This window comes from Lygodium microphyllum, chromosome 20, assembly GCF_053477565.2.
Source record: "Lygodium microphyllum isolate KBCC chromosome 20, Lygodium_microphyllum_v1.1.10, whole genome shotgun sequence".
NCBI lineage: Eukaryota > Viridiplantae > Streptophyta > Polypodiopsida > Schizaeales > Lygodiaceae > Lygodium > Lygodium microphyllum.
This window is the reverse complement of record NC_141154.1, coordinates 97,620,859-97,648,335: the sequence shown is the minus strand read 5'-3', so window position 1 is coordinate 97,648,335 and position 27,477 is coordinate 97,620,859. Positions and strand designations below refer to the sequence as shown.

At 43.5% G+C, this 27,477-nt stretch overlaps 1 protein-coding gene across 1 annotated transcript; it reads right to left on the bottom strand.

Moving 5' to 3' along the window:
• Positions 1-1,051: 1,051 nt before the first annotated feature.
• LOC148019153 (ETO1-like protein 1) lies at positions 1,052-25,462 on the bottom strand. Its single transcript, XM_087660676.1, has 5 exons — positions 24,129-25,462; positions 22,343-24,052; positions 21,958-22,249; positions 21,565-21,874; positions 1,052-1,738 (listed from the first exon to the last, which is right to left on the bottom strand). Exons 1-5 carry the CDS (start codon positions 24,272-24,274, stop codon positions 1,518-1,520), a joined length of 2,679 nt encoding a protein of 892 aa, XP_087516802.1. The 5' UTR covers positions 24,275-25,462; the 3' UTR covers positions 1,052-1,517.
• Between the last annotated feature and the right edge of the window lie 2,015 nt (positions 25,463-27,477).

Genomic DNA, 27,477 nt, shown 5'->3' with positions numbered 1-27,477 from the left:
AAATGGTTTTAAATTGCAATACTTTATTTTCCAACTTAACACTATATATGTCACATGAACACAAATACTAATAATGATGCAATACATGAGGATGCAAGAGAAGACAAGATTTTAGAGAATTTCAAAGAAAAGAAAAGAACACAGCTTACACATGAGACACCATGTGGGACTAGAGGGGAGTCGTGGTACGTGGTTTCAAAGGACGTCCTTGTGTTACACAATTCCAAAAGACATCCACATGAATAGCCTACCCCAACGTAAGGCTTATTCTTGTAACAAACTAGATTAGCCATTGGGGTTCCTCCAAGAAGACCCTGCGGCGAAGTATGTATTACAAAAGAGGAGAAACATGAAGACATGTAAGCTCGCTCCACTCAAACCAATCAATCGCTTTGTGTGTGTGTGTGTGTGTGTGTGTGTGTGTGTGTGTGTGTGTGTAAAGGGTATATGTATTATTCAATATGATACAAGGAAGCAAGAACTGAGCCAACTATTCTTTCTTATTCATATGTCTGCATAAGATCTTTCCATTCCGAATGGAAAAGTTAGCGGTTTCAAAGCACTTAACAAGGGATTGTGAAATTCAACATAATGGCACTTGGTGTGAAGAAATCACAATGATGGAGATCTGCATAAGCAATTTTGATGGCTGCCAATTCTATTAGAGTTGGATATCTCAATTTTGATGGATGCCAATTCTATTAGAGTTCGATAGATGATATCTATCGAAAGGTGAAGGATTTAGAGCTGATATCCTCCTGCAAATCAGCATCCTGGCACGATTGTTTGAAGAACTTTCTTCTCAAAGAAGAAAATTGTTGATCACAAGCAGACTTTCAAGCACTCGTCTTACTTTCATGTGCAAAAAACATGAAAGTTATAGTTAGACAGTTGTGGGCAGAAGCACACGTAATGGTAAGCAGAACTTTGTAGGGAATTCACGACAAGCGGTGTAGAATCTTACAACAAACTATACGGAGGCACCCACATATTCAACGAGCGATGTGGAATTTTAAAATCTTGATGCCACAACAATAAATTACATGAAGATAACCCTTGCGCATTATGGAGGGCCACTTGAACAATAACTCGATTCCACTTGCCCACTTACAGTTCAAAAGAATGAGAACAAGGAGCACAATTACTTACAGACAATGGTGGTTTGGGCTGCAACTATTTCACATTGCAAATCTTAGACGTTGAGATCAAAGATAAATGCTGCTAACAGTGCCAAAATATGCACTGTTCAAAATCGAGACAACTCCTGTCTTTGCAACATACTCTTCCTGTATTACAATTGCAAACCTTTTGGCATTACCTAAAGGGGCAGACGCGTTTGCCCCAAATTGTTAGTTAGAATTACAACAGGGTACCAAAACTTCCCAGTTTGCTTACACATGATGGTACCATGGTGGCTGTCCTTAGAGAAGGACATAACGATTGACTAGGGACTATAATTTGTTCCCCCCTCCACCGCAGAGAAAAAAGCAAGCCTTCAGAAAATACAAAGCCGCCCATTACGGCTCTCTGCTGTTCACACGAAGATGAAGATCCAAAGATTCTGCATGGCTGGGATCAACTGACAGGGCTGCTCGACAATCTCGTAATGCATTCTTTACATCTCTTATGCACTCGTGAAAAGCTGCCCTTAGGTGAAGCAAGTGTAAATCTGCTTTAAATACTATGGCTTTCGAGAGCTCTGCAATTGCTTCCTTTTCTCTGTGGCTGTCCATTAAAACTGCAATTCCCCAATAAGATATCAGTAAATTAAAATCTCTCTTCCTTTAAATAATTGACTATTGACATAGTGGCTATTGCACTAGCTTCCCTGCCTCCCTCCTTCCTCCCTCATGGTTATGGTGTACAATGAACTGCATGACAAGCAACCAGCTGATACTAAAAGAGACACAAAACTACGTCACAGCAACCCCACGAATGAAGTGAAATCTCTCATTAAAGGAAGGACAAGAAACTAATGCAAGAAACAGCCAAGCAAGCATTTTGGTTATGTGGCGGTTTGCTTTTCTAAATATCAAGGGTGAAGTGAGAATGATTTATTAAATTGACAGCCGTCTTTTGTGTAAGGGAATTGGAACAACAAGTAGGGTTCAGCTCGTTTGAGATGTCTTGCTATGCTTGACCATTGCTTGTATCATGTGGTATCAGAAGTGCAATAGATCAATTTGATGCAGAGCTTGGTTTGGAAAGCATCATTATGGCCTATCCTTCCTGAACCTAGTGAACTCTCCCTCCCAACAATGACTGCTATATTCAAGCAGAACATTGCATCCATAAGACCAGCAGTCTGCTGACATGTGTTTGACCAGTGTATGGACAGTAAGGGATACTCTCCATACAGCCAAACAGAACCTCTCAAGAAATTATTTTACACTGGCAACAAAAAGCTTGTTTTAACAAGCAGGGCGTATCACTAGCAAAACTGCCTGTCAGTGCTCTTGAGGAATCTCAAGCCTATTGTCCAGTGCTGCTCTAGAGCATATATGCTCACCAGCAAAGTGGCAATCACTATCCAAGTCATCAAGCTCTTTCTTTGCTCATTCATGCAGAGAAAATATAGTATTTTCTATAATGGTGGACTACACTGCAGCATTCTCTTTTTCACAGCCAGCCAGATCTCAGCCCAAATTCCTCCCAATTTGTTGTGTCCTTGACAAACGCATTATAGTTTAAGGGGCACACAATCCCCCAAGGCTGCTATCGCTTGTCCTAGACAACAGAACTATGCCAATACAATCCCTGCAAGGGCAGAAATATTGGATTTGCGAGAAGTAATCAAGAAACCAGCCACTTACACCTGTAGATCCTGATGAAACTCTTTGGAAAATCATATTTCAACATACCTGCCCATCTGCAAACCCTGCATGCCACCCTGCTCCATAAGTAGGTGAGATTCTCAAGCAAATAGATTACATGATAAATATTTGAGAGCACTACAACTATACATAATCCTACTGGACAATGTAATAGCAACATCAAGCTTACCCAATGCAGCCATAAGGTTTACATTTATTGTAATTTTCCCTTGACCTGGATTCCAAAGGATAAATCTGCACTGAGCTAGTGCGAGGCTCTCTAAAGATATCTTGCTCTACAATTCTATATCATAGTAATCACATTGTGCACCAGACTCGCAAATGCAAATACATTTAACTTGATGCAAGCCTTTACACAAATGGCTTCCGAACTTCACAATGAGCCATCTATCACCACCCATGTTTGAACATTGACATATTTATTTATACATATTTTAAATCTTGGATTGCTTGTTGAACAAGGAACCCAGCAGTTCTTTGAATGGACTGGATTTCTTGGAAAGTAAAGAAAAATAACCGCACACACTTTTATTTGATGAGCTTGTTAGCATCCTGTGCATTTCATGCTGATCATCTCCTGATTGTGAGATCCGTCCTAGTCTGACTGGGACATTGACAGTCCACACATTTGAATTTCCAGCCTTGCATTTCAGTTTTCAATGTGTTTGTGTGTGTTCACACTGCCAGATAGTAATCAGATGCCCTTGCTAATGCATTGGGTTGGGCTGTGGTCAGGGAGTGATAAGTCTATCTTGTATTCAGCATTCATTTTCAGATTGGTGCCGTCTATTCTTTCCTCTCTCTTCAGTCATTTCAGTCTCTCCCTTCCCTTTTCTCCCCTTCAGTCTGCTGCTGCCGCTCTCTCTCTCTCTCTCTCTCTCTCTCTCTCTCTCTCTCTCTCTTTTTCGTAAAAGGTAATTGTATTAATTACGAAAAAAAAGTACAAGTTTACATGATTACAAGATACACGATGGCTCTAAGCCATCGTGTGTAAAATCTCTTTCTCTCTCTAAAGTACTAAACGACAAAAGAGTTACAAAAAGTCATGGCAAAGACGCAATGGAAATTGCCATATGCCAGGGAAGTAAGTCCTCCCGAGGGAGTAAGTCAGAGTGCCAAATGAGATCTATCTGCCAATGCAAAAGGCCTTTAATCCTAGCAATATGTCCCTGAACATTATAGGCTGAATCCGGTGTGGGGTATTTGGGCCGCGCAAAAACCCAGGCAAAAGGGCTTAACAAGAAACCAACCACTGCTCGCCAAACTGCCGACAAGAGTGACCAGATTTTCTTAGCAAGAGGGCAAGAAATAAATCGATGACGGGCCGATTCCACACTGGTGGTGCAAAAGAAATAATTGCCGTTGGAGATTCGACGCTTGGAAAGGGCTGAAGCAAGAGGAAGACCACCGATCATCACCCTCCAAAGAAAAACCTTGCATTTGAAAGGTGTCTTGTTCAACCAGCCCTCCATCACAGTTACCTTCCACCATGACTGAGATTTACGTAATCCCCATACAGTATTAGCTTTAGTAACCAGCCATTGATGATCTTTAATCAGAGGATGATACACCTGGTTAGCTGAGGCCTTTTCCAAATTCAAGCGGCTTGCAAGGTCCCAATCTTGCCAGGGACGATCCAAAGCAAGGGCAAGAAAGGGTTGTCTGCTCTGGAGCACCATCAAAAGCTGTCCCCATAAATCGTGGTATCTACAAGGGATCTTGAAAAGCCTTCTGGCTGTACGAAACAATATCAACACATTGCGACTAGCAAGGGTGGCATCTGCAACTGAAGTCAAGCCCAAACATGCCATACGGTTAAATTTTGGTCTGAGCTCATGTTTGTCTTTCCAAGAAAGTAATCGCGAGGCTGCCAACAGTTCCCGTTGAAAAGAGTTACTAGCCAAGCGGTCCTCCGCTAGATGCCATTGAGCCTTCTGGAGAACCAATTTCTAGGAACATACCAAGTGAGCAAGCAGGGATGATGAAGGATTGGAAAACCGGGAGTCTGCATTAAGAACATGCCACCAGGAGCTCCGAATTTGAGTATTACCATGCACAAGCCCGTGATTCTCAAGAAAATAACGGGCTACCAAGACCCACGGGTGATGATCCAAGCACATGGCACGAAAAAGAGACCAACGGAGTGCCAGCAAATGAGTTTCGACATCCAAAATAGCCCCACCACCCATGCGTTTGGGGGTATATGCATGCGACCAAGAGATCCATGAAATACCTGCATGTAAGGAGTCCTTCTTCCATAACATGAAACGAATGCACTGAGTAAGAGCATTCAATGTAGTAGTAGTCCAAGGCAGCAATGGCAAGAAATATGTGAGCATTGGCAACATAATTGTCTGAGCCACTTTGAGGCGAACATGGAAAGGCCAAGCCTGTGACTTCCAACACACATTCTCTCTCTCTCTCTCTCTCTCTCTCTCTCTCTCTCTCTCTCTCTCTCTCTCTCTCTCTCTCTCTCTCTCTCTCTCTCTCTCATCAACCTGATCAGATGCCCTCACTGATGCATTGGGTTGGGTTGTGATCAGGGAGAGATAAGTCTATCTTGTATTCAGCTTTCATTTTCAGATTGGTGTCGTCTATTCCTTCCTCTCTCTTCAGTCATTTCAGTCTCTCCCTTTCCTTTTCTCCCCATGTTCGTGTTTCTCTTTTGATGCGCACACTCACATGGTATCACACCAAAGGAGAGTAACTGCAAGCATCTATAAAGACGAGAACACACTTTTCTTGCTCTAATTTTGCACATCTTTGCATTTTCCAGCCATCTATCAATGGCCCAATTTGCTCAAAACAATTGTTCCCATCCAGGTGACATGAAAACACCAGTTTTTTTCTTGCAGTCTTTGTGTATCTTTTGACGATGGGGAGAATGTACAAGCTGTTTTTTTCGAAATGCAGCAGTTAGCTGAACTCTCCTTTATCCAAGCAGCCCAACATCAAAACACAGCACATTCTTCAAAGGATAGATGGATTACCAATTCATTTGGGTTGATGATTCCAATGAGGACCAACAAAGCTCTCAAGACCAACACTCTCGTCAAACAGATCACAAAGGCTGTCACAATCGAAAGATCAACATGAAGAAGGATCGCAGCCCCAATCCAACAAAGATCGGTAATCTAATCAGCCTACAAGAACAAAGTGTACAAGTCCAAAACTTATGTCCATCACATCACTCTCAAGAAGAAAATATGAATGCTTTCTGTTAATGATTCCCCAAACTCTTTCAACACACCTTCTATCTCCACAATATGATGTTGATTGTATCATTCTTCTTACTTCCTAGCTTGGTGTCTCCTCTCGAATATTCGATCCGACTCCTTAAGTGATAGTCTCCTTGTGTCTAGCTAAGAATGAGCACGAGCAAGAGGAGAAGGATGAGAAGTTTGAAGGAAAGACGAAGTGCCCATATTGTGGAAAAGGTGCTAAGCTCAAAAGGTGCATTACAAACTTAAAACCTTAAATTAGCTCTGTAAACAGCCTCAAAACTCAAAAATCACCAAACTAAATGAAAAATTACCAAAGTATCTATGTTCCATCAGCAAACACCCAAACTTTAGGAGAATCCACATCTATAAATAGAAGACTGCCCAGCCATTTAATCTTATCCTTGTTTTTGCAAACTCTTTATCAATTGGCACCGTTCTTCCACTGCTATCTACACCCCTCCATTAATGGATACCTCAATTCATGGTGCAGGTTTTTGTGATCAGCTCCAAGCAACCTGTTTACCCTGCCCTAACTGTTGCATTTGCTGCAGGCAACTCTTCTCCAGCCTATCCACACAGTTTACAGCAAACACTATCATCTCCACAACCTCTACACAGCTGTGTTTGCTACAGACAGCACTTCTCCAGCCTATCTACACAGAGATTGCAGCACTTGCCAACAGCCACAAGGGCAGCACAAGGCTGGGTATACTGTTTCCAGCAGCCGTCTGTACCATTCTAGTCATCTTCTACCTGCCGTCCAATTCCCTTCCATTTTTGCTCCTATGCAGGCCACCGTGCTGCCACTGCATCCCATCAGCCTGATCCAAATAGTCTCTCACTTCTCATCTGCATTTGCAACAGCTGATAGCATAAGGGGCTGCCTGCTATGATTCAGAATTCCTTTAGAGTATGACACACTCTTCAATTCAACTTTGCCCTGGTCTTTTTGAGACACAAACATTCAAGGTTGTGTATTCACTCTTGCATAGTATGTTTACAGCATTCAACATTCATTCATTCTTGTCTTTCTTTGAGTCACTCTCCACCTTCGAGTTCCGTTGTTTATTACTGTATATTTTGTCGTAGTGAAACCAACTGTCCTTTTAGGGAAAGGGAAATGGTGTTGACAACATTCACTATTCATTCATTCTTCTCTTTCTTTGAGTCACTCTCCGCCTTTGAATTCTACTGCATTGCACCCCTTGCAATATTTCTTTAACTTGTGTTGTTGAAGGTTGTTGAAGATCCAGCTTGATCTCCTTCAATCTTCAATACAGCTCGCTGTCAAACCAATTTTCCCCTTGGTTTGCTTGAGGATTGGCCTTCAATTTTTCTCTTGGATGACAAATTCTGCCCCAAACTTAATGTTGGCTCATTGGCCTCTTGAAATTCTCTGAAATTCCCAAATTTTAGCTACTAAATTTCAAGTATATGGCCTAAATTCAGAGCACTCTTCCGAGGGTGGCTGGAAAACCCTAATGTCTCCTATAATTTACGGTTTAGCATCAAAAATTCTTCAATTGCACCCTCCTAGAACTAAATTTGGCTGAGATCTCAAGGGAAGTTGTGAATTATCTAAGAGAATAGAGAGGAAGTCGTGAATTACCTAAATAGTAGACAAGAAGCTATAGGGGGAGAGATTTCAAAGTTTCATCACCAAAATTGGCGGAAGTTTAATGTTGCCTTGCTGTGAATGGCTGATTGACTACAGCCCACCACCAAGAAGAGCCCCACATGTAGTCACCCCTATGGGCCCTAAACTTCTTGTCACCTACCTATAGACAATCTACAAGAGTTCACTTGTCTCCGCCTCCTAATCAGCTAGTAGCAACTCTCTAATAGTCTCCAATGGCTAGGTTGATCACCAATGGCTGAAAATTTGCTGCAACAGCTCTCTCTTCTCCTGCCCCAGCCTCCACAATGTTGGAATGAGCTCCACCAACCTCTAATACCTTTCCCCTTACTTGCATGGGCAAATTTTGCCAAGTGGCAGCCTTCTAAATGCATTTTTCAAACCAATTAAATTAGTTTGTATAATATTAATTCTGAAAATTAATTTAATTATTAATTATTGCTATGAAAAATAATTGTACCACCCAATAATCAAATTGGCTAGACCTATTTGTCATCCAAGCAATCTTGAGCATTTATTAGCCCTTGAACTAGCATTAATTAATTAAGTAATGCCTAGTTCCCAATGTCATTGCTAACATTAATGACTAATAAAATATTCTAGGCCAAAATCTGTCACTAGGCAATGGGCACCACCTAGTCCTTGACTAATGTATCTTATTACAACTTTTGCCTTTGATGCCCCACTAACATCTTAGGATCCTTGGCATATCATTGTGAAATCATTGGCTTACATATCACATATGTATCTTGCATTTGCATATTTGATTAACACTTGATTAAATTCTAAGCAAAGCATCAAAATTTCATGTCCGTGTGACAAGCCAACCCCCTTGAGGATTTCATCAATTGTACTACAATTTGTCAAAAGCATCTATTGCCACTACTAGAAGTACATGCTAGCATCATAGTCAGACAACATGTGCATCTATTGCTGAGCCATGCTCATGCCCTCTACATGTCAAAAATCCCAATCCTAATTACGATTCACACAGATGAATCATAATCACTATCAAAAACATTAGGGATGCATCCACATGCCAAAATCCAACATGGTTCTAACCATCAAGGTAAAGCAATATGTAAATTGAGCATAACCAAAGCCTCATGGCAATGATTTATCACACGATACTCGTGTAAAGCATACATCAGCTGCAAACTACATGTAACTTATGCATTCGTACTTCTCTTGCATCACTTGCAAATGTACTTTGCATGCCATCTATGTATCACACACATGCCTTGTAAATGTACACATCCCACTGTACATTCCATACAAATCAATGACCTTGCAAATGCATGGTTTTACAACGTAGGAGCAAACCATACACATCTCCATACCAATTCATAGTGACTAGTACACTGAATAGTGATCCCAATGGCAAAAATATTGTTTGCATGCAATAACCTCAAAGCAAGCCAAGTACATCCAAGATCCACTAAATAACTCGGCTCTCCATCACTGGAGAAGTGAAGATGCAATCTACCCCTTGAGTATCAAGCAATAATCTGGACCTTCTATACTCTACCAAACCTAAATGAGCCAAATCCTAAGTTGGCTCCAACTAAAATACATCGAGGTAAATTGCATCACTAATGATGATTTACCAAGTCACCCCTCTCTGTCCATTTGCATCTATCATAGGTGAAACAATACTAAAACTCCACCAAGAAGTATATAGAAACTCTTCATGTCCCAAAACCTTCACTAGGTTCTAGGCATTTTTGCTCTCAAACCTGGAGATACTTAATACTTTAACATTGCCATGATTCCAACTTATCTAGCCAACAACATCGCATCCAATTGACTAGTCCCTATATATACTTGGCATGCTAGGAGCACCAACTGTATTACAATACATGTTTGCATACTTTGGACCATTGCAATGTGATTTGTGCAAGGAAATTTGCATCCCACTAGCCATACCAAGATACATTTTCTCGTATATTCCAAGCATTACTAGCTGCATTTTCCTTATGTCCATCTCGTATTTGTTGACCTCAAAATGCATTATAAATTGGTCAACTCTTTAAAACAACCCCAAAACATGTAATTACCAAAAGATCCAATAAACAATGCATAGTCTTGGAGAGCTTCTTTGTCCCATTAGCAAAACCCCATTTCAAAGAACCCCTCTACATCTATAAATAGACAGGCTGCCCACCATTCAACCTATCCTTGTCTTGCACATTTCAACCATAAGCCCTCTTTCACTGCATATTTAACCATCGTCATCGTCTTCAAGCAGCAATTACATTGCTAAGTTTACTACTTCTAGCCCCAAAGATTGTTACGTTTTGGTTTCCAACCTACTGCCCTTCCATTTCCAGCATTGGCCTAATTTGTGTTTGCCTCTATAACAGGTCATTTTTTTGAAAACTTTTCTTCATCAACCTCTGCTCCAATTGGTGGTTACTACACTCGAGTCGAGCTCCATCTCTAGTGGACAACACACATCAACACCTCCCTCAACCCACTCCCACAAGAGCCACCAACTACTAGACAACTACCTAGTGTTATGGAGCTTCCCCTAGTCCTAGTGTTATGAACCTTCCCCTTGGAACTAGTCTTTTACCCCTTTGAAGCCGCAGCACAATGCACAATGGAACCATGTCAAGGTCTCCCCCCAACAAGAAAGGAGCCAACTTCCTTTGGGTGCAGTTCTAGAACAAGCCTTAAACTCTCCCGAATGGCCAAGCCTCAAGGAGTTCTCCCCTTGAAAAATGAGGCAAAGTCGGGCTCACGCAAGCGGCAAAGGAAACCCCAACCCAAGATATTCACCCCCTTACCTCTCACCCCAACTAAAATGAGAGCCCGTCCCTCTCTCTGTTCACTCAAAGCACTCACCAACCCACTTACTTAGCTACGTACAAACTCACAGAAAGCCTAAGGCCACTATGGCCATGCCCAAGTATGATATGAATGTTACCCCACAGCACACCATGCCCAAGCGTGATATGAGTGTTACCCCGCAGCAATGCAGAGCCACTACGACCATGCCCAAGCATGATAGGAGTATTACCCCACAACCCACCACTGTAGGGTAACACTCCTATCACGCTTGGGCATGGTCGCAGAGTGGCCCTAGGCTTCCCGTCGGATTGCACGTAGCTACCTAAGTGGATTGGTGAGCGCTTTGAGTGAACACAGAGGGGGAGAGGCTCTCATTTAAAATTTTAGTTGGGGTGAGAGGTAAGGGGGTGAATATCACGGTCCAAGGTTAACTCCTCCGCTTGCGTGAGAACAAAGTGGATATAGATAGTGGAGATACCTTCCTCTCGAGGCCTAGCTCTCCAAAGTGCATCACGGCATGGGGCCATGGTGTGTTTCTATCAGAGTGTGGCAGTGTAGAAGCGTAGGACAAAGACTGAGAGAGAGTGAACACAGAGAGAAGAGAGAGAGAGAAAAGGAGATAGTGTAAACACAGAAAATCTGCGGTGTAGTATGCTGTATAAGAGTGCAGAAATACACAAGGGGGCAGAGGAAATATCTGCGTATGTCTCCGACTTAATGACCTCGATCTCTATCAGCCTGAGCACAGTCTGTCTCAGCCAACAAATCTCAAGATCAGAATCTGAAATCACTGAATAATGTGCCAACAATGTGCTGGAGGACTGCTATATAAAGCAAAAATAAAAGGCATAAAATAAACAGGTCAGCTACATTAAACGCAGTCAATTGCAATAAAATAATGACAAAAAAACTGTCTGACTGCACTACAGGTTGCCACGTGGCACTTGCACAGTCTGCTGACATGGCTGGCTGCTGACATGGCACTGTACTCTGTTTGCTGCTGACATGGCTCTATAATCTGTCTGTTGTACCAAACCCTAACTATGCAGAAACCCTAATACAGCCTGTCCAAGGGATGACTCAAATGCTAACACCCCTTCTCAAATCCTGGACGAGGCATCAGACTGAGGGATCTAGAATGCTGCCGAAGAAGAGCCTAGGGAAGCGCCTTCGTAAACAAATCTGCAAGATTATCCTCCATCAATGGTCCCATCCAGAAGCTTCTCCCAAATGAAGTGATATCGGATCTCAATGTGCTTTGTCCGGACATGGAATACTGGATTCCGTACCAAGGCAATGGAACTCTCATTGTCGCACCGCAGAAGAGTAGGACGAGTCTGGGGGCAGCCAAGCTCCTCCAACAATCTCCGAAGCCACACAACCTCACACGTGGTGGAAGACGCAGCCCGATACTCCGCCTCAGTAGAAGAAAGCGATACCGTGGGCTGCTTCTTGCTACTCCAAGAGATAACACCTGTACCCAAGATAAAACTGTAGCCTGTAGTAGACCATCAGTGGTCCACATCCCCAGCCCAATCCAAGTCACTCCAACCGGCAAGAACCAGATCTGAAGCATCTATACCTGCAAGATAAAAAATCCCTAAGTCAAGTTGAAACCAGCCTTCCTTCTCGGATAGGGTGGTTTAACCTGATTAAGCACTTAATTACAGCAATCAACAAATGAACAAACTGAAATGCTCACTTTACCTTCATAAACTAGGACAGTGGACACCCTGTTGGCCCCAAAATTGGCGCCCCTTTCGGTATTTCTTTGATTTCAATTGCTAATGGATAAATTACAAGCCAAGATTTCACGTTCTCCTTGGCTGATTCAAAAGCCTCTTGCTGTTCCAATAATCAGGAAAGCATTCGGGTAAACTCCCCCTTGATTTTCACCCAGGACTTACTCTAATGGAACCCCAACTGGTCAAATGCCGCCCCAAATTCACAATAGATGGGCTGGCATCTGAAATCCTCACAATTCCACGAATTTCCAGTGCTGATTTCAGTGTACAATGCCTTTGGCTGATGGCACAGGTCCAAGGTGGCTGCTAACACTAATTACTGCTGTGATTTAGGGTTTACAACAGTAAACTCTCTGTTGTCCACCAAATTTGGCTGTACTCTGCTACCAATGGCTGAAAATTACTAAGAACGCTTGAGCATAGACTAGAGAAGATGAGAGAATGGTGTAGAGAGAGAGAAAATCAGCTGAAATGTATCTTTTGATTCGTAGCTCTGATGACAAATCTGATGGCACCAACAGCTTCAAAAGGGGGGTAAAACACCAACTCAGCTAAGCTGGCGAGCCCTCCTCTGCTAACACCGCCTCTCTTGAGGCGGAAGAGAAAACTTGCTACCCCCTCTTCTATCGCGGCGTGCGATCAGTCGTCGTCGCCTCTCAAAGCCAAATCTGATCACCTCCTCTTCCTCCACCAAGCTCAGAATGGCTGCCATTCAACTTCCACCACCCTCCAACAACCTTCTCCTAGTTGCATGGAAAAATTTTGCCAAGCGGCAGCCTTCCTAATGCATTTTCAGTCATTAAATTAATTTTTCAAAATTAATTAATTTTGAAAAATAATTTCAGCCCTTTTGACCCTGCCCAAAATTAAACATGCCCATCTATAATGAAATTGGCTAGGCCATTTGCAACTTGGAGTGGTTCCCAACCTTTGTTGACCCTTAGACTAGCATTAATTAATTAATTAATGCTAGTCCCTAGTGTCACCACTGACACTTAATGGCCAAACAATTGTCCTAGGGTCCAACATGGCACCAACTGACCACCAAAACCCAATTGGCATAACTTAACACAACTTTTGCCTTTAACACCCCCTGCATTCTCGGGGTCCTTGGTCCGTTCCCATGAAATAACTGTCATGTGCATCACATGTACTAAACAACCTTGCACATTTGATTAATAACTTAATCAAATGTTACTAGCAAGATTAAAGCATCTCAAAATTTCACATCCCCATGATAGACCTCCCCCTCAAATACCGAAGAATCCTCAAGGCAGCCTGCCAATGCACTTGTTTGGGTCCCGTCATGATCCCTGCCAAAAGACCCACAGCAAAACAAAGATCAACACGAGTATCGAGAAGCCAAATCAAGGATCCAATCAACTGACGGTAGCAGGAAGCATCCATCACGGGAGAATCTGAGTATGAAGTGGCCTTCCAATTCAGATCCATAGTAGTAATGGGCCGACAAGTCTCCATCTCAAAAGTCACCAAGAGCTTCTGAATGTACCTCTGCTGAGAGATGAAAATCCCCCTCTGAGACTGATAAATCTCATGACCCAAGAAGAAATAAAGAAGCCCCAAATCCGTCATCTCGAATGCCTGATGTAAAGCTGTATTGATCTCTCGGACCTTCTGTGCATGATCCCCTGTCAAAATCAAATCATCAACATATAACACAAACAACACACGACCAACCTTGGAAGTGTGCACATAAAGCTATGGATCGGCCTTAGAGAGCCGATATCCCAACTTCGACTGAAGAAACGAGTCAACCTTCTCGTTCCATGCACGCAGAGCCTGCTTGAGGCCATACAAGGCCTTCTTCAACCTGTAAACTTTCCCATATGAGGATCCAAAGCTAGAAGGCTGCTCAACATAGATCTCTTCCTACAAGTCACCATTAAGAAAGGCCGACTTCACATCCAACTGATAAACGGGCCAGCTCCTATGGCCAGCCAAGGCAAGAGCAACTTGAATAGTCGCCATACGAGCAGTGGGTGCAAAAGTATCATGGAAATCAATACCTGGGCGCTAAGTAAAACCTTTAGCAACAAGGCAAGCCTTGTGCTTGTCCAAAGAACCATCACTAAGGTACTTGGTAGCCTCCTTCACTGAAGTGGGCTCTCGATCCTACATAACACGAGTCAGTAAACAATAATTGGAGCAGACAAGCTCCGAAGAATGTGTCTGGTTCCTCCATGACCTCCACGGTCCATCCTGTAGTTCCCACTCCTCAAGGACCCCCTCGATCCCTAAATCTCGGAGGGTGTCACGGCCCCAACGAGGAGAACGAACCTCTCCCCATCGCTCTCCATCTATTGAAGACTCAGGAACATCCACCGGCGGAAGCTCTTGGAGGGTGGCCAATGGAAGAGAAGACTCTGAATCTGAAGAAGAATCGCCATCAGGAGGCTCTGGCTCCAAAGAAACTGTCTCAAGAGCCCAACTCTCCCTTGGATCTCCAAGGACGGGGTGCTCCTCACCCCTCTCTGTAGCCGGTACTTCCATGAACCGCACATCTCGGCTCGTGTAGACATCTTGCTTAATGGGATCAAACAAACAATAACCTTGGGATTGTGAGCTATAGCCAACAAAAACTTGTCGTCAAGAAGCTCCCTTGAACTTATCACACTGCGTCTTCGGAATGTGCACATAAGCATCACACCCAAAGATCCTGAAATAAGAGACATGGCTGAGTCTCGAAGTAAGCCTCAAAAGGTATCCTCCTGTCAACGGCCGAAGTGGGAGATCAATTAAGGATGTGAACTGCGGTAGCCACTGCCTCGGCCCACAAAAACTAAGGTGTCTGTCGGTGCTCCATCATGGTGCATGCCGTCTCGATCACACTTCGGTTCTCACTCCAAAATGCCATTCTCTTGGGAAATGTTGGTGTTAGCAAACTCCTAGTGAATGCCCCTATCTATACAAAAAGGAGCAAACTCATTAGACATAAATTCACCTCCCTTGTTTGAACGCAAGGTCTTCAGTTGCCGGCCAGAACAGTTCTTCTCAAAGAGAAGCCAATCCTTGAAGTGAGAGAAAGCCTCCGACTTCAAAGTCAAGCAATAGGCCCAAGTCATCCTGCTGTAGTCATCTACAATCAACATGAAGTACAATCTCCCCTTCAGGGACCCAGTCCTCATTGGGCCACAAAGATCTGTAGATACAAGCTCCATGGGTGAAGTAGACCACCTAGAAGCTTTGTTGGGAATCGCATCCCGATTCAGATTCCCACGAATGTAGGAGACACATGGCTGATGGCTCACCACTATGTTCGGCAAGCCTCGGACAAACGACCCTTGCGACTCCTTCCGAAGATACTCGTAGTTCAAGTGGCCAAACCGAGCATGCCATAGCTTGGACTGTGTCTGAGAAATAAGAAGAAGAGAAGTAAGAGCTGAAGAAGACTTCAATTTGTAGACTCCATTCTCCTCATACCCTGCAAAGAGAACCTTCCTCGATCCACGATTAAGGACTCAAATAGTGTCACTGTCAAATTCCACCAAAAGGCCAAGAGCACAAATCTTATGAACCGAAAGTAAATGATACCCCAATCCGGGCACATGCAACACCTCAAAGGTGTGGATACCACCACGTCCATCTGAAATAAGCTGCATCTCACCCCGCACAACAATAGAAACAAAAGAGTTGTCTCCAATGAGAATCTGCCCACGCGAAGGTCGCAAATGGGCAACACCAACAGGAGTCATGTGCCATGAGGCACTACTGTCCACAATCCACTCTCGAGCCTGAGGAGTTGTCATTGCAGCATCAAAAGTTGTCGGTGTAGAGTCCTCAATGACTGCTAAGTGTAGAAAAGCAGCTGATGAGGGTGCAGCCACCGCTCCAGAGTCCTTCGTGTCCTTCTTCTTGGTATCCTTCTTGTCTTTGTCGGGGCAATCCTTCTTCCAATGACCGGTCTTTCCACAAATATGGCAAGTCGATTCCTTCTCCTTGTCCTTCTTAAATTTGTTGTCCTCCTCCTTTTTCTTTTTGTCCTTTCCCTTCTTCTGATAGGCCTGGCCAACCAATGCCTCCGATTTGGAAGCATTCTGTCCCTTCAATTGTTCCTCCTGGTCCAAGACCATAGGAACCAACTCTTTCCACCGAAGAGTCAACTCCTGCCCTGAAGCAATAAGAGCGGAATAAAAAGTACCAAATCAAGGCGGCAACTGGGATAGTAAAGTGATCGCCATGTCTTCGGAGAAAATAGACTTCTCCGTATTTTGAACCTGCATCTGAAGCTGCCGAAGCTTGTTGATGTGTTCCCGAAGCGAAGAAGACTTATTCACAGACAAAGTCCGTATCTGCACCTCCAAAGAAACCCTCTTTATCAGGATCATCCGATTGTACATCTGGTCGAGCTCCAACCATATCTCACGAGTCACCATCAAGTGCTTGATGTGAGCTATCACGGCTGTGGTGCAATACAGAAACAGAAAAGATCGAATCCTGGCATTCAGTTTGTCCCAATGAGACTGGGCCTTGGTCAACTCCACACGAGCATTGAAAGAGAGTTTGGACTCATCCCTCACCGAGGGCCTGTTAATCTCCTCCATCACCAGTTCCACTAAATCATAAGACTCCAAAATGGCCAACATCATCACCCGCCAGATGCGGTAATTGTCACCATCAAGCTTTTGATCCGTTGGAAGAGCCAGTAGGACAAGCACCTTCCTGTCCATGATCGCCTGGAATTTCAAATCAATCTCTGTAGACATGTTAACCTGCAATACCTGCACAAACGCAAAAGTAGCTCCCTCTAATTGTGAAAACGCAACCTTCTAGGACCGATTCCTCCGCTCCCCAAGCCTTCTTCACCCACCGAAGTGATAAAAATGTAAAATCTGCAATGGAAGGCCTCAAACGCAGCCTTCCTCCCCTTTGAACAGCAATAACCTGCAGCAAATTCACAGATTAGACTCCTTTCTCGCACGCCCACACGCACTTCAGCCTTGATCCACCGCCCTCCCACTCGCCCTCGAATCCTGGAAACACAGCCTTGTGTCGCGTGAAATCTCCTGTTCAGATAGGTTCAGCCCTCAATCAGTCCATCTTCACCGCTCTGATATCATGTCAGAGTGCAGTGATGCGGAAACGTAGGACAAAGACTGAGAGTGAGTGAACACACACAGAGAGAGAGAGAGCAAAGGAGACAGTGTAAACGCAAAAAATCTATGGTGTAGTGTGCTGTATAAGAGTGCAAAAATACACAAGGGGGCAGAGGAAATATCTGCGTATGTCTCCAACTTGATGAGCTCGATCTCCGTCAGTCCGAGTACAGTCTATCTTAGCCAACAGATCTCGAGATCAGAATCTGAAACCACTGAATAATGTGCCAACAATGTGCTGGAGGACTGCTATATAAAGCAGAAATAAAAGGCATAAAATAAACAGGTCGGCTACATTAATGCAACCAACTGCAATAAAATAATGCCAAAAAAACTGTCCCACTGCACTGTAGACTGCCACATGGCACCTGCGCAGTCTGCTGAGTGGTTGGCGGCTGACATGGCACTGTACTCTATCTGCCTCTAACGTGGCTCTATAATCTGTCTGTTGTATCAAACCCTAACTGTGCAAAAACCCTAACACAACTTGTCCATGGGATGACTCAAATGCTAACAGTTTCACCTAGGCATGGTTAGGTGGCTGGAGGCTTCCACCCGAATTATTAGAGTGGAGATGGTGAGTGCAACAGTGAGAGTGGAGGGGATGAATAGACATTTTGTGGGGTGAGAGGTGAGTGGGATGTTGACACATAGTGAAGGGTTTCAAGGGTGCACCCTTGCATAAGCACCAGAAAATGTTCAGTGACATGGTGAACTCCCTACATGTTGGGGGGAGGTGCTAAGGTGGACTATGGTGATGCATCGGTGTTGTGCCATGACACGATACCGTGTCGTGTCGACCTTCGTGTCGCATTACCGCGTCGAGTTGGGTTCCTAGCCCGAAGGGGGAGCCATGACGTGTTATGCCATGTTGAGTTGGCGTGTTGGTGTCGTGCTGAGTTGACATGTCGTGTAGAGATGGTCCACAATGCGACGCGCATGACTGGGATCGAGGGGGATCCATAATAGTTCTCCCCTTTAAAAATGAGGCAAAGCCAGGCTCACGTAAGCGGAGGAAACCCCGGCCTGCGATATTCACCCCCTTACCTCTCGCCCCAACTAAAGTGAGAGCTCGTCCCCCTCAGTGTTCACTCAAAGTGCTCACCAATCCACTCACTTAGCTACATGCAATCCCATGGGAAGCCCAAGGCCACTATGATCATGCCCAAGCATGATAAGAGTGTTGCCCCACAGCGCACCATGCCCCGCAACAATGCAGGGCCCCTACGACCATGCCCAAGCGTGATAGGAGTGTTACCCCACAACCCACCACTATAGGGTAACACTCCTATCACGCTTGGGCATGGTTGCAATGGCCCTGGGCTTCCTATTGGATTGCACATAGCTAAGTACGTGGGTTGGTGAGCACTTTGAGTGAATAGAGAGGTAGACGGGCTCTCATTTTAGTTGGTGCGAGAGGTAAGGGGTTGAATATCCTAGGCATGAGTTTCCTCCTCCGCTTGCATGGGCCTAAATTTGCCTCGTTTTTCAAGGGGAGAACTCCTTGCCCATGGGGGGGAGTCTAAGGCTTGTTCCAGAACCACGCCGCATCACGACACTATGGAGGTGAAAGACTTGATTGATTCCAAAGGAAGTTGGCTCCTTGCCTATTGGGGGGAGACCTTGACACACTTCCATGACGTGTTGTGCTGTGACTTCAAAGAGATGAAAGACTAGACCCAAGGAAAAGCTCCATAGCACTTAGTAGGGCATTCTATGCTTTCTCTCATCCATTAACAACATTGATTCATTCACCTCAAAGTCTATTTCTTCTCTGTTTTTGTTTGTATTTGCATTTTTTCATTTTTGTGTTTTGCATTTATTGCATTATTGTCAAAGTTATTGTCTTTCATTCATATTGATACATTCTGTGTTTTCTACGTACAAACTCTAGCATATCTTCAAAGTATTTAGCATTCATTTTCACTTCACCACAATGTATTTCTTTCTTTATCTGTCTTCATTTCAATCTTTATTTCCTTCTCTCATATTTTTAAGTCTCTCTTTTGTAATTCTTTTAGGTACTGACCTCCGACACCTAGAGGCTATCCAAATCACTGACAGCACAACACCCTCTTCAAGGATTGTCCACGGGCTATCTAAATACAAGGTTGTGCAAGGCACCTAGCAAAATTGCTCGAAGTGCACTATCCAAGCTCCAATTAGGACTATTGAGGGCACCACCTTGAATCTACCACCTTGCTCATGGGTTGTCATATTAATTTTCTCTTGGATGGACCTTTTGGGTACTGACCTCCGACACCTACACACTAACCCAATCAACGACAACACCCTCTTTGGGTATTGTCCACAAGCTACCCACCTACAAGGTTGTGCAAGACAGCCTAGCAACAATCCCCAAGAGACATTTTGGGTACTGACCTCCGACACCTACACACTAACCCAATCAGCGACAACACCCTCTTTGGGTATTGTCCACAAGCTACCCACCTACAAGGTTGTGCAAGACAACCTAGCAACACTGCCCAAGAGACATTGTCTAAGCTTCAAATCATCACTTTGGCAATCCTCACAACATCTATAGGGGATGCTCTCCATTCGATCTTGCCAATCATACCAAAATGCCAGACATATCCTTCAGAAACCTACAAAAAATCAAGAAAGTATGTTGCATTTTGATGGGGACTGCCTCCTAGAGAAAATGGCACTTTGCTCAATGCTACATTTTGGCTTCAACATCCACAAGAATGCAAAGAAAGCCTAGAAAATGACCTGCTGAAGATGAAAAATAACAGCTGAAAGGTGTTTGCAGGCTGTGTTTTGCAGGTTAGAGGCTGCAAACAGCTGCATATTAGAGACTGCTGCCTGCTTTAACTGAAAATGACCTGCACAAAGTGGAGAATACCTGAATTTTAATGACGTTGGTAAGGATGGTTGCAAGAGATCTGCATGCAGCAAATCAGGTTGCAAACACTGCAATAGAAGGGCTTGCCACTTTCCAACTCTTGGTTGGGCACTGATAACATGTGAGATAGTGCACTAGAAGAAGGAACGCAGAGAAAAGAGAGAGAACAAAGATGAAACACAATGAGAACAGAGGAAACGCTGATTTGAAAACATAATGCACAAGTGCACACAATCAATCCCTTCACACTGTGGAGATGCATTAATGAGGGCATCGGAATGATGGCAAAACATCTGATTGAGGATGGTTATTGAGAATGTGCAGTAAAAAGCTTCTCTGACTCTTGCTTTGGTTATGATACCATATGAGGGTGCACAATAGATAAAGGAATGGAGAGAAAAGAGAAAGCAAGATGAAACACAATGAGAACAAAAGGAACACTGATCTTATGACATCGATATATAAGGCTAAGGCCAAACACAATCTGGCCTACATGCTACAGAGGTACATCAATGAGGGCACCAGACTAATGGCAAAAGATTTGAATGAGGAAGATGAGTGAGAATGATGATGGATCATGGCTGGAATAATGGGTGAGAAATGTTCTAGAGGCATCGTCGGGACCAGCCTGATGTAGGCATTGACCAAGGAACAGGTCAACCTGCTGCAAAAATACCCAAAAAGATGTCTGACCAGCTGAAATGGCCTACTACAAGCTGGAGATGAAGGCATCCAGCTGATACACCAGCATAAGTGGCAAATGTACTCACTAAAATCAATTGCGGTCAGAAGAAGCTGGTGGATGACATGGAGAAGACACTCTAATCTCCACCTAATGTGCATGAACAGAAGAAGATTGACACACAATGGCATGCTAAGACAATGAGAGCACCCCCAAAGTCCTGGTCTGACTCAAACTCAAGCTCGCAAAGCAAGAGATGTACACATAAGAAGACATAGGATAACATGTCTCTTTTACTGCAAGTTAGATTTTAGGTCTCGGTGATTTATATAACCCCACAATCAAGTAGTATTGATTATGGTCCATATATGTTTAAGTCTAGAATGTGTCCTTCCATTTCCACCAATAATAACTTCATATTGAAATCATCATCACATTTCAACATGACAAAAAACTGTTGAAAGGAAACTCTGCATGATAATTTTCTTTGAGCCACTTTTGTCCAAACAAACCTATTGAAAACTTCAATAACCGTAGCATCATCTAAAAAATTTCTATGATATACTTTTGCTGGAAAAATCAAAGCTGACATAAGATCAAAACTATACTAACTGTTAACCTTCTGGAACATCAAAACTAGCAAAATGATTAATTCAAACTATATGCTTGCCTGCAGCTCTATATCTATATGGATATGTTCGAAGAGGATCCAACTGTGTCACCATGCTCAAGTCCGCCATTGTCTTATCACGATCACAATATTCAGACCGCTTCTCATATGCAGAAGCATTATTCCTCGCTTTTTCAATGAGTTTGGTCATCTCTTCATAAGCAGCAGCTCTGTCATTTTTCAAATAGAAGACTCTGGCAAGTCCTTGATGCGCCCTTGTGTGACGAATCTCAAGGGCACTCATGTAGCAATCAGCAGCCAGATCCAACTTGCCACAATCCACATAGACGCTCCCCAAATTGTTAAGAGCCTAAGTTAAGCACAAGAATCCATGAGGCATATTGAACCGTATGCTCTTAAAGTGTCTAAAGATGTTCTTATTCATATTCATACCTGGCCTTTCCGAAGACCATCCGAAGGGCATTTTAGAGCTTCCTTAAGAAGCTCCACCACTTGTGTAGAGGATTCAAGGTCCCGGCTTGTATCTGCTAATGCGTAAGCTTTCAAGAAGAAAGCCTCAAAGGATCGTTGAATGTTGATAGATGCATGCGCTTTTTGAATGGCCTCTTTGCGATGCCCTGTGTCATAAAGAATCCAACCCTCATACACCAAGCGTTCATATTCTGTGGGAGCATTCTCCCTAGCAAGCTGGAGACTCCTCATTGCCGCTTTTGGACAGTTTAGCCTAAAAACAAAGTAAACATCAGTAATTTGCATCCTTCAAAGCATCATTCAGGAAGAATGTAAAAATTCTCATATTGCAGAGCAAAGAATGTACCGCAGAAGTAGTAATGATTGTCGGAAAAACAGTAGAGCCTTTCCAGGATCTGACTCCAGCATCTGATGGACAACAGCTAGCGAGCCAATGTCATCCACAGAGGACCATCGATCATACAACTGCATCCAGCAGTCCGCTGTGTTCCATTGCTCAACATGGGGGGAAAGAAGGTCAAGCAACTTCGAAGCACGTACACGGCCAGAGTACAAAGTGTATTTTGGGTTAAGAGTAAGCAAGGCACGAACATCCCTAATAGCTCCTGCATAATCCTGCCCAGCAAGGCAAAAATACACTCGCAATTCAAGACAATCTGTGGTAACTTTGAAACCAAGAATTCGGTTTATCTCCATGATTGCTGCAGGAATGTTCAGCTCATCCATGTGTTTTGCTGCTCTGTACTTGTAGGGATATGTTAGAGTTGGATCCAGCTCAGTTGCCAGGTTCAGGTTGGTGATTTTTTCCTCCTCAGAGCAGTAAAGAGATTTTTCGGCAAACAACCAACCCGGAGATTTCTCATGGCAGACTAATGAATTAATTGTCTCTAGGGCTGCATGCTTGTGCCCAAGCTCATACTTAGCACGAGCTAGACCAGCCAAAGAGTACACATGTCCCTCTTCTGCTGCAGCTTCGAAAAGTTGATAGGCATCACAGAATTGCTTCCTTTCAAGCATAGCACAGCCAAGTTGGTGCAGTGCCAAAGCTTTCTGCCTGCCAGGAGAAGCACTTTCCTTCATATTCTCAAGAAATAGGAGGCAGAGATCAGACCTCAAGTCTTCTTCTATTGCTACTTGGCTCAATAGACTGTAAAGAGCAAATGACGCTCTTCTCCTTGTCATGAACACCCTGGTATCAGGTCTGCCTAGTAAACTTGCAACTTGAGGGTCCTGAAGGATGCCAGGAAGTTCCTGGAACAAAACCTCCAGGCAGGAGGCAGCAAGTGCTTGAGCATCTTCTTCCAGTGCATATTCCATAAACATGACTGCATCCTGCCTACAATGGACCGAGGTTGCCAGTATGTTGTCGCAGGCAATCTTTATATTCTCACAGCAATACCTGTTGGAAAAAGCCAGTATCTCAAGGAACTCTTTGGGTTCAAGACAAGGTAATCTGCCTGTCCTGCTAAACTCATCCACGGCACGCATTGCCTCCACTGAAATACCATTCTGAGAGAAATCAATATGTTGTGTTCTGGATTCTGTAAAGCAGCCATTAAGCATGGCATCAAACGGAACTGAAAGGGCAGCCATTTTCTGCCGACCACAAATGACTGCTTCATTCCCAATGGAAAAGGTAATGATTTCATCCAAAGAACCCACTGAAGAGCACAACTCGACCTTGGCATGATCATCCAATGCCCTGCATACATCAGATGTCAATTCATCTGTTTCAAATCCAGTTCTTGTTGGTGTGTTAGGACAAGAAGACCATTGTGTCAATTCCTCGTCCTTTCTCTCCAGTTGCAGCCATGCCTTATACACCAACTTCTCATGGCGGCTAGTTGCAAGGCTCAATGCTACCCCTATGCTCCTGCGGAAAAGCTTGTTTTCCCCCAGGCCTTTAAAAACGAAGGCCTGCAGCAAACACAGGCTGGCTTTATCCTCTGCATCTGCATGCTCTAGCTCCTCATGAATTTGAGCAAGTGTATCCACATAATCAATAGGCTTGAAGTGAGGTTCAATGGCTGGATCTGCTAATTTAGAAGCCAGAGAACTGCCAAAGGACAAGTGAATCAGAGGCATAAGGACAAAACTTGACTGTATGGTCAGTATTACAAACAGAAACTCACCTGCGCATGCATTCTGCATCTTCTTGCACCTCCTTTCTGCATTTCCCTCTTTCCACCTGCAACCAGGACTGGGGCACTTTCTCTGCAGGAGAAATCGCGTGCACCTGATTACCTCTACATGATTCTGCCAGCCAACGGCCCCTCATTTGTCCACAGAAAGCTTATGAGCAGACAACCGCCAACAGCAGAAGGGGAATGCCCGCAGATTGATCGGTGAAGGCATTGACGAACCAGCACAACAGCAGAGCCTCTGCAGAAACAAATGTCAGGAAAAGACCATGGAAGAAAGGGTTTGTGATTGTGTCGGAAGATTGGGACCCGACTTCTTGAGTGATCAGATTGCAGGAGCGGGGGAAGCCACTGAGACCTAATGGCAGATTGTTCTCTGGCAAGAAAGAGGCATCCTTTGCTTGGGATGGAAGACAAACCAAGGGGTAGCGTGAGGTAGAAGACGGAAGGAAACAGGGCCTTATATGGGTGGAGAACACAGGGTGGGGTTATGAGGGCGGGGGTTCAAAGGAGAAACAGGGGCTCCGCTTCACTCGAAAGAAAGCGAATGAGAGAATCGAAAAGGAAGTATGTGAGCAGTTAAAATTGGGGAGGTGGAGGAAAACCCACTTACAGGAAAGGGGTTACATACAACGGTATAACTGGCAGAAAAAGGAAAGAGCTAGCTATCTATGCAGGCAGCAGCAACAGGGGAAGGAGAAGGGGCAGGGGAGCTCAAAAAAGAGGAGGCTTTTGAGAAACACGAGGCAACAAAAAGGCCACACATTAACTATACATACGTCTCGCCTTTTTCTTCTTCTTCTTTGAGCTTTCTCTGATTTCTGATCTTCTCCTTCTACTATCGCTCAAAAGTGTGGACGTTGGAGCCCTCGACACCTCGGTGTTCTCCTTCTCGTAAGAGTTTGGGCCTGGCTGGAAGCTTTGACAGACGGAGGAGCATGATCATCATGGCATGATGATGGTGTGTAGGAATATGTGCGCGCGCGCGTAGGCGTATATACATGCATCACTGATACATCTATTCTCCTCGGCTCGTTTGGCATGTTTCTACGAATGATATCGAGCAGCTCAGCGGTGCAATGGCGTGCAATGAGAGGGATGAAGGATAGAAAAGGGCAGCTCTTCTCGATCACTGCTGCGTTTGACTCTACAGGAATGCCAACGAGAGAGAGAGAGAGAGGAGAGAGAGAGCTACAGATGGGGGGATGGTGGGAATGATGTAGAGGGAGTCCACCCTTGCCTTTTAAGCTTCGCCACACACCTCACCCCTTGTAACGCCTCTGTTAACCTTCTCTCTCAATGTGGTGTAAGAAGGCTCTCGTCCTTGGGACTCGGGAGAAATTCAAACACCATAAAACCATAAGCCTAGAGCCCTAGAAGAGTAAGTTTTCAAACATGGAAGCTCTCTCTCTCAACCATATTCACACCATATGTATCTCTATGCTCATATGCCTATGTAGGAGGCCTCATAAGCAAAGTTGGCCTATAAGATTGGCCAATAAAAACATCCAACATACACATCTCACACAACAAGAGTCTACCCTAAAACATTTGGAGCACTAAGCCTTCAACATCGATAATTTGCAAAATCTACTTAGATGTAAGTTTTTCGGTCATATTATAACTAGAATTACCATAGTTCTCTCGAAACTAAACCTCGATTTTTCATGAGCACGCTCACAAGGCTAAGGAAGTGTTAAACAAGGAACCCTCGAACTTTAAAATGGAGCAATATTAGGCTAAATACCCACTAGCCTGGACATAACATAAAGGTTCCTTAAAAGGAGTTTGGGATTCAATGGGTTCCCTGAAAGAAGGAGCCTTTTGTTTTCACATTGATCGGGTGGATTTCATGCTATTGAATCTCTTGCTTGTCCATCTCTCTACATGCATTCATCTAACTTGCATGTGGCCTTCTCACTTTAATTGAATACTTTCAAAAATTTTGCATCATCATCAATCACCAAATGTGGATCCATATTTTGCACTCCTTTTGGGCCTCACAATCTTCAAGGCTTGAATTATCTAACCCACTTCCATCTCCCAATAGATCACCCATCCTTAAAGAAACACTAAGATTTTGACCCCTTTTTTTTTAGATGTACCAAAGGGAAGATTTGTTTCTTTCATGGAAGATAATTCATAGCAATTCTTCCTATCCCATATTGTTTGAAGTAGTGCATCATATCTTGTGCATTCATAGAGGAGCAACACATGCAAGTGTTATAGGAGGGTGTAACTTTCTTCAAATGTGTGTAGCTCGTGTCCTTAACATGTATGGGTGAGGATTTGTGGAAGAATACTTCCATGACAACTAGATTTATCAAAACTAACTAGTACTTTATGGGTCACAAGAAATTGTGTTTGATTTAATTGTTCATGAGTAAGTGCAAGAAAGAGCATGCATTATAGAGTCAAATGTTAGTTCTTGCAAACTTCCATGACAAGTGGTTGTATGCAAGCTCACATGCGAATACATAGCATAGCAACAAGATGGTTATTTCTATGCTCTCATTCCCATTGGGCAAAGAGGGTGATTACTAAGAGAGAACATGTGAATATCACTTGTTTCTTCCCTTACACAATGATAGATTATGATTTTGAATTTCGGGTTGATCATATATAAATAGTAAAATCAATGGGATTTTAGCATTGAAAGTGAGTTCATACACCTTAACATAAGTGGTCAATAGGTCAACTTTTCTAACAAAATTATGTGGTCTTTTGCCAGCAACTTTCTGATTCACTAAATAATTATATCATTTTGCTAAAAAATGAGTTTGTAGCTACTTAAGCAAAATAAAAACAAAACCTTCTTAGGCATGTTTAACCTTTCAAGAATGTCACTTGATAGCATTGGCCCAAGTAAATTAAGGTATGCACTTGTCAATAAACATAAGGAAGTGCGCTCTATCCTTTGAATATGTTTGTCATATGCCATTTTACAAGTAGCTTAGATATCCCACATGCATGCATATATTGCACACTTTCCAACGATGAAGACATTGTTTGTCACACTATGGTAGGGCAAGATGCTCTTACCAACAATTTCAGCATCACTAGTAAAGGTGGTATCTTAGCCTTAGTGAAAATCATTTTAAACTCATATGCACTAAATAACTAATTGTTGGTGAAGTTGCACATATGTCTTTTTATTTTAACAAAATGCCCATCTATGGTACTTTGTAAGTTAGTGATCCACTTGATTTAACAGTCCATTACACTTGAACCACTTGTTGTTTGAAAACAAAGGATGAGGTCATCAATGTTTAGCATCTCTCTCTCTCTCTCTCTCTCTCTCTCTCTCTCTCTCTCTCTCTCTCTCTCTCTCTCTCTCTCT

What these genes read in the sequence shown, in the direction of transcription:
- LOC148019153 (XM_087660676.1), bottom strand. Translation starts at nt 24,274, where the DNA reads ATGAGGGGCCGTTGGCTGGCAGAATCATGTAGAGGTAATCAGGTGCAC. An exon ending in ATGGTCTTCGGAAAGGCCAG is followed by an intron (nt 21,875 to 21,957) that starts GTATGAATATGA and finishes TGCTTAACTTAG; the next exon opens with GCTCTTAACAATTTGGGGAG. An exon ending in ATATAGATATAGAGCTGCAG is followed by an intron (nt 1,739 to 21,564) that starts GCAAGCATATAG and finishes GGGGAATTGCAG; the next exon opens with TTTTAATGGACAGCCACAGA.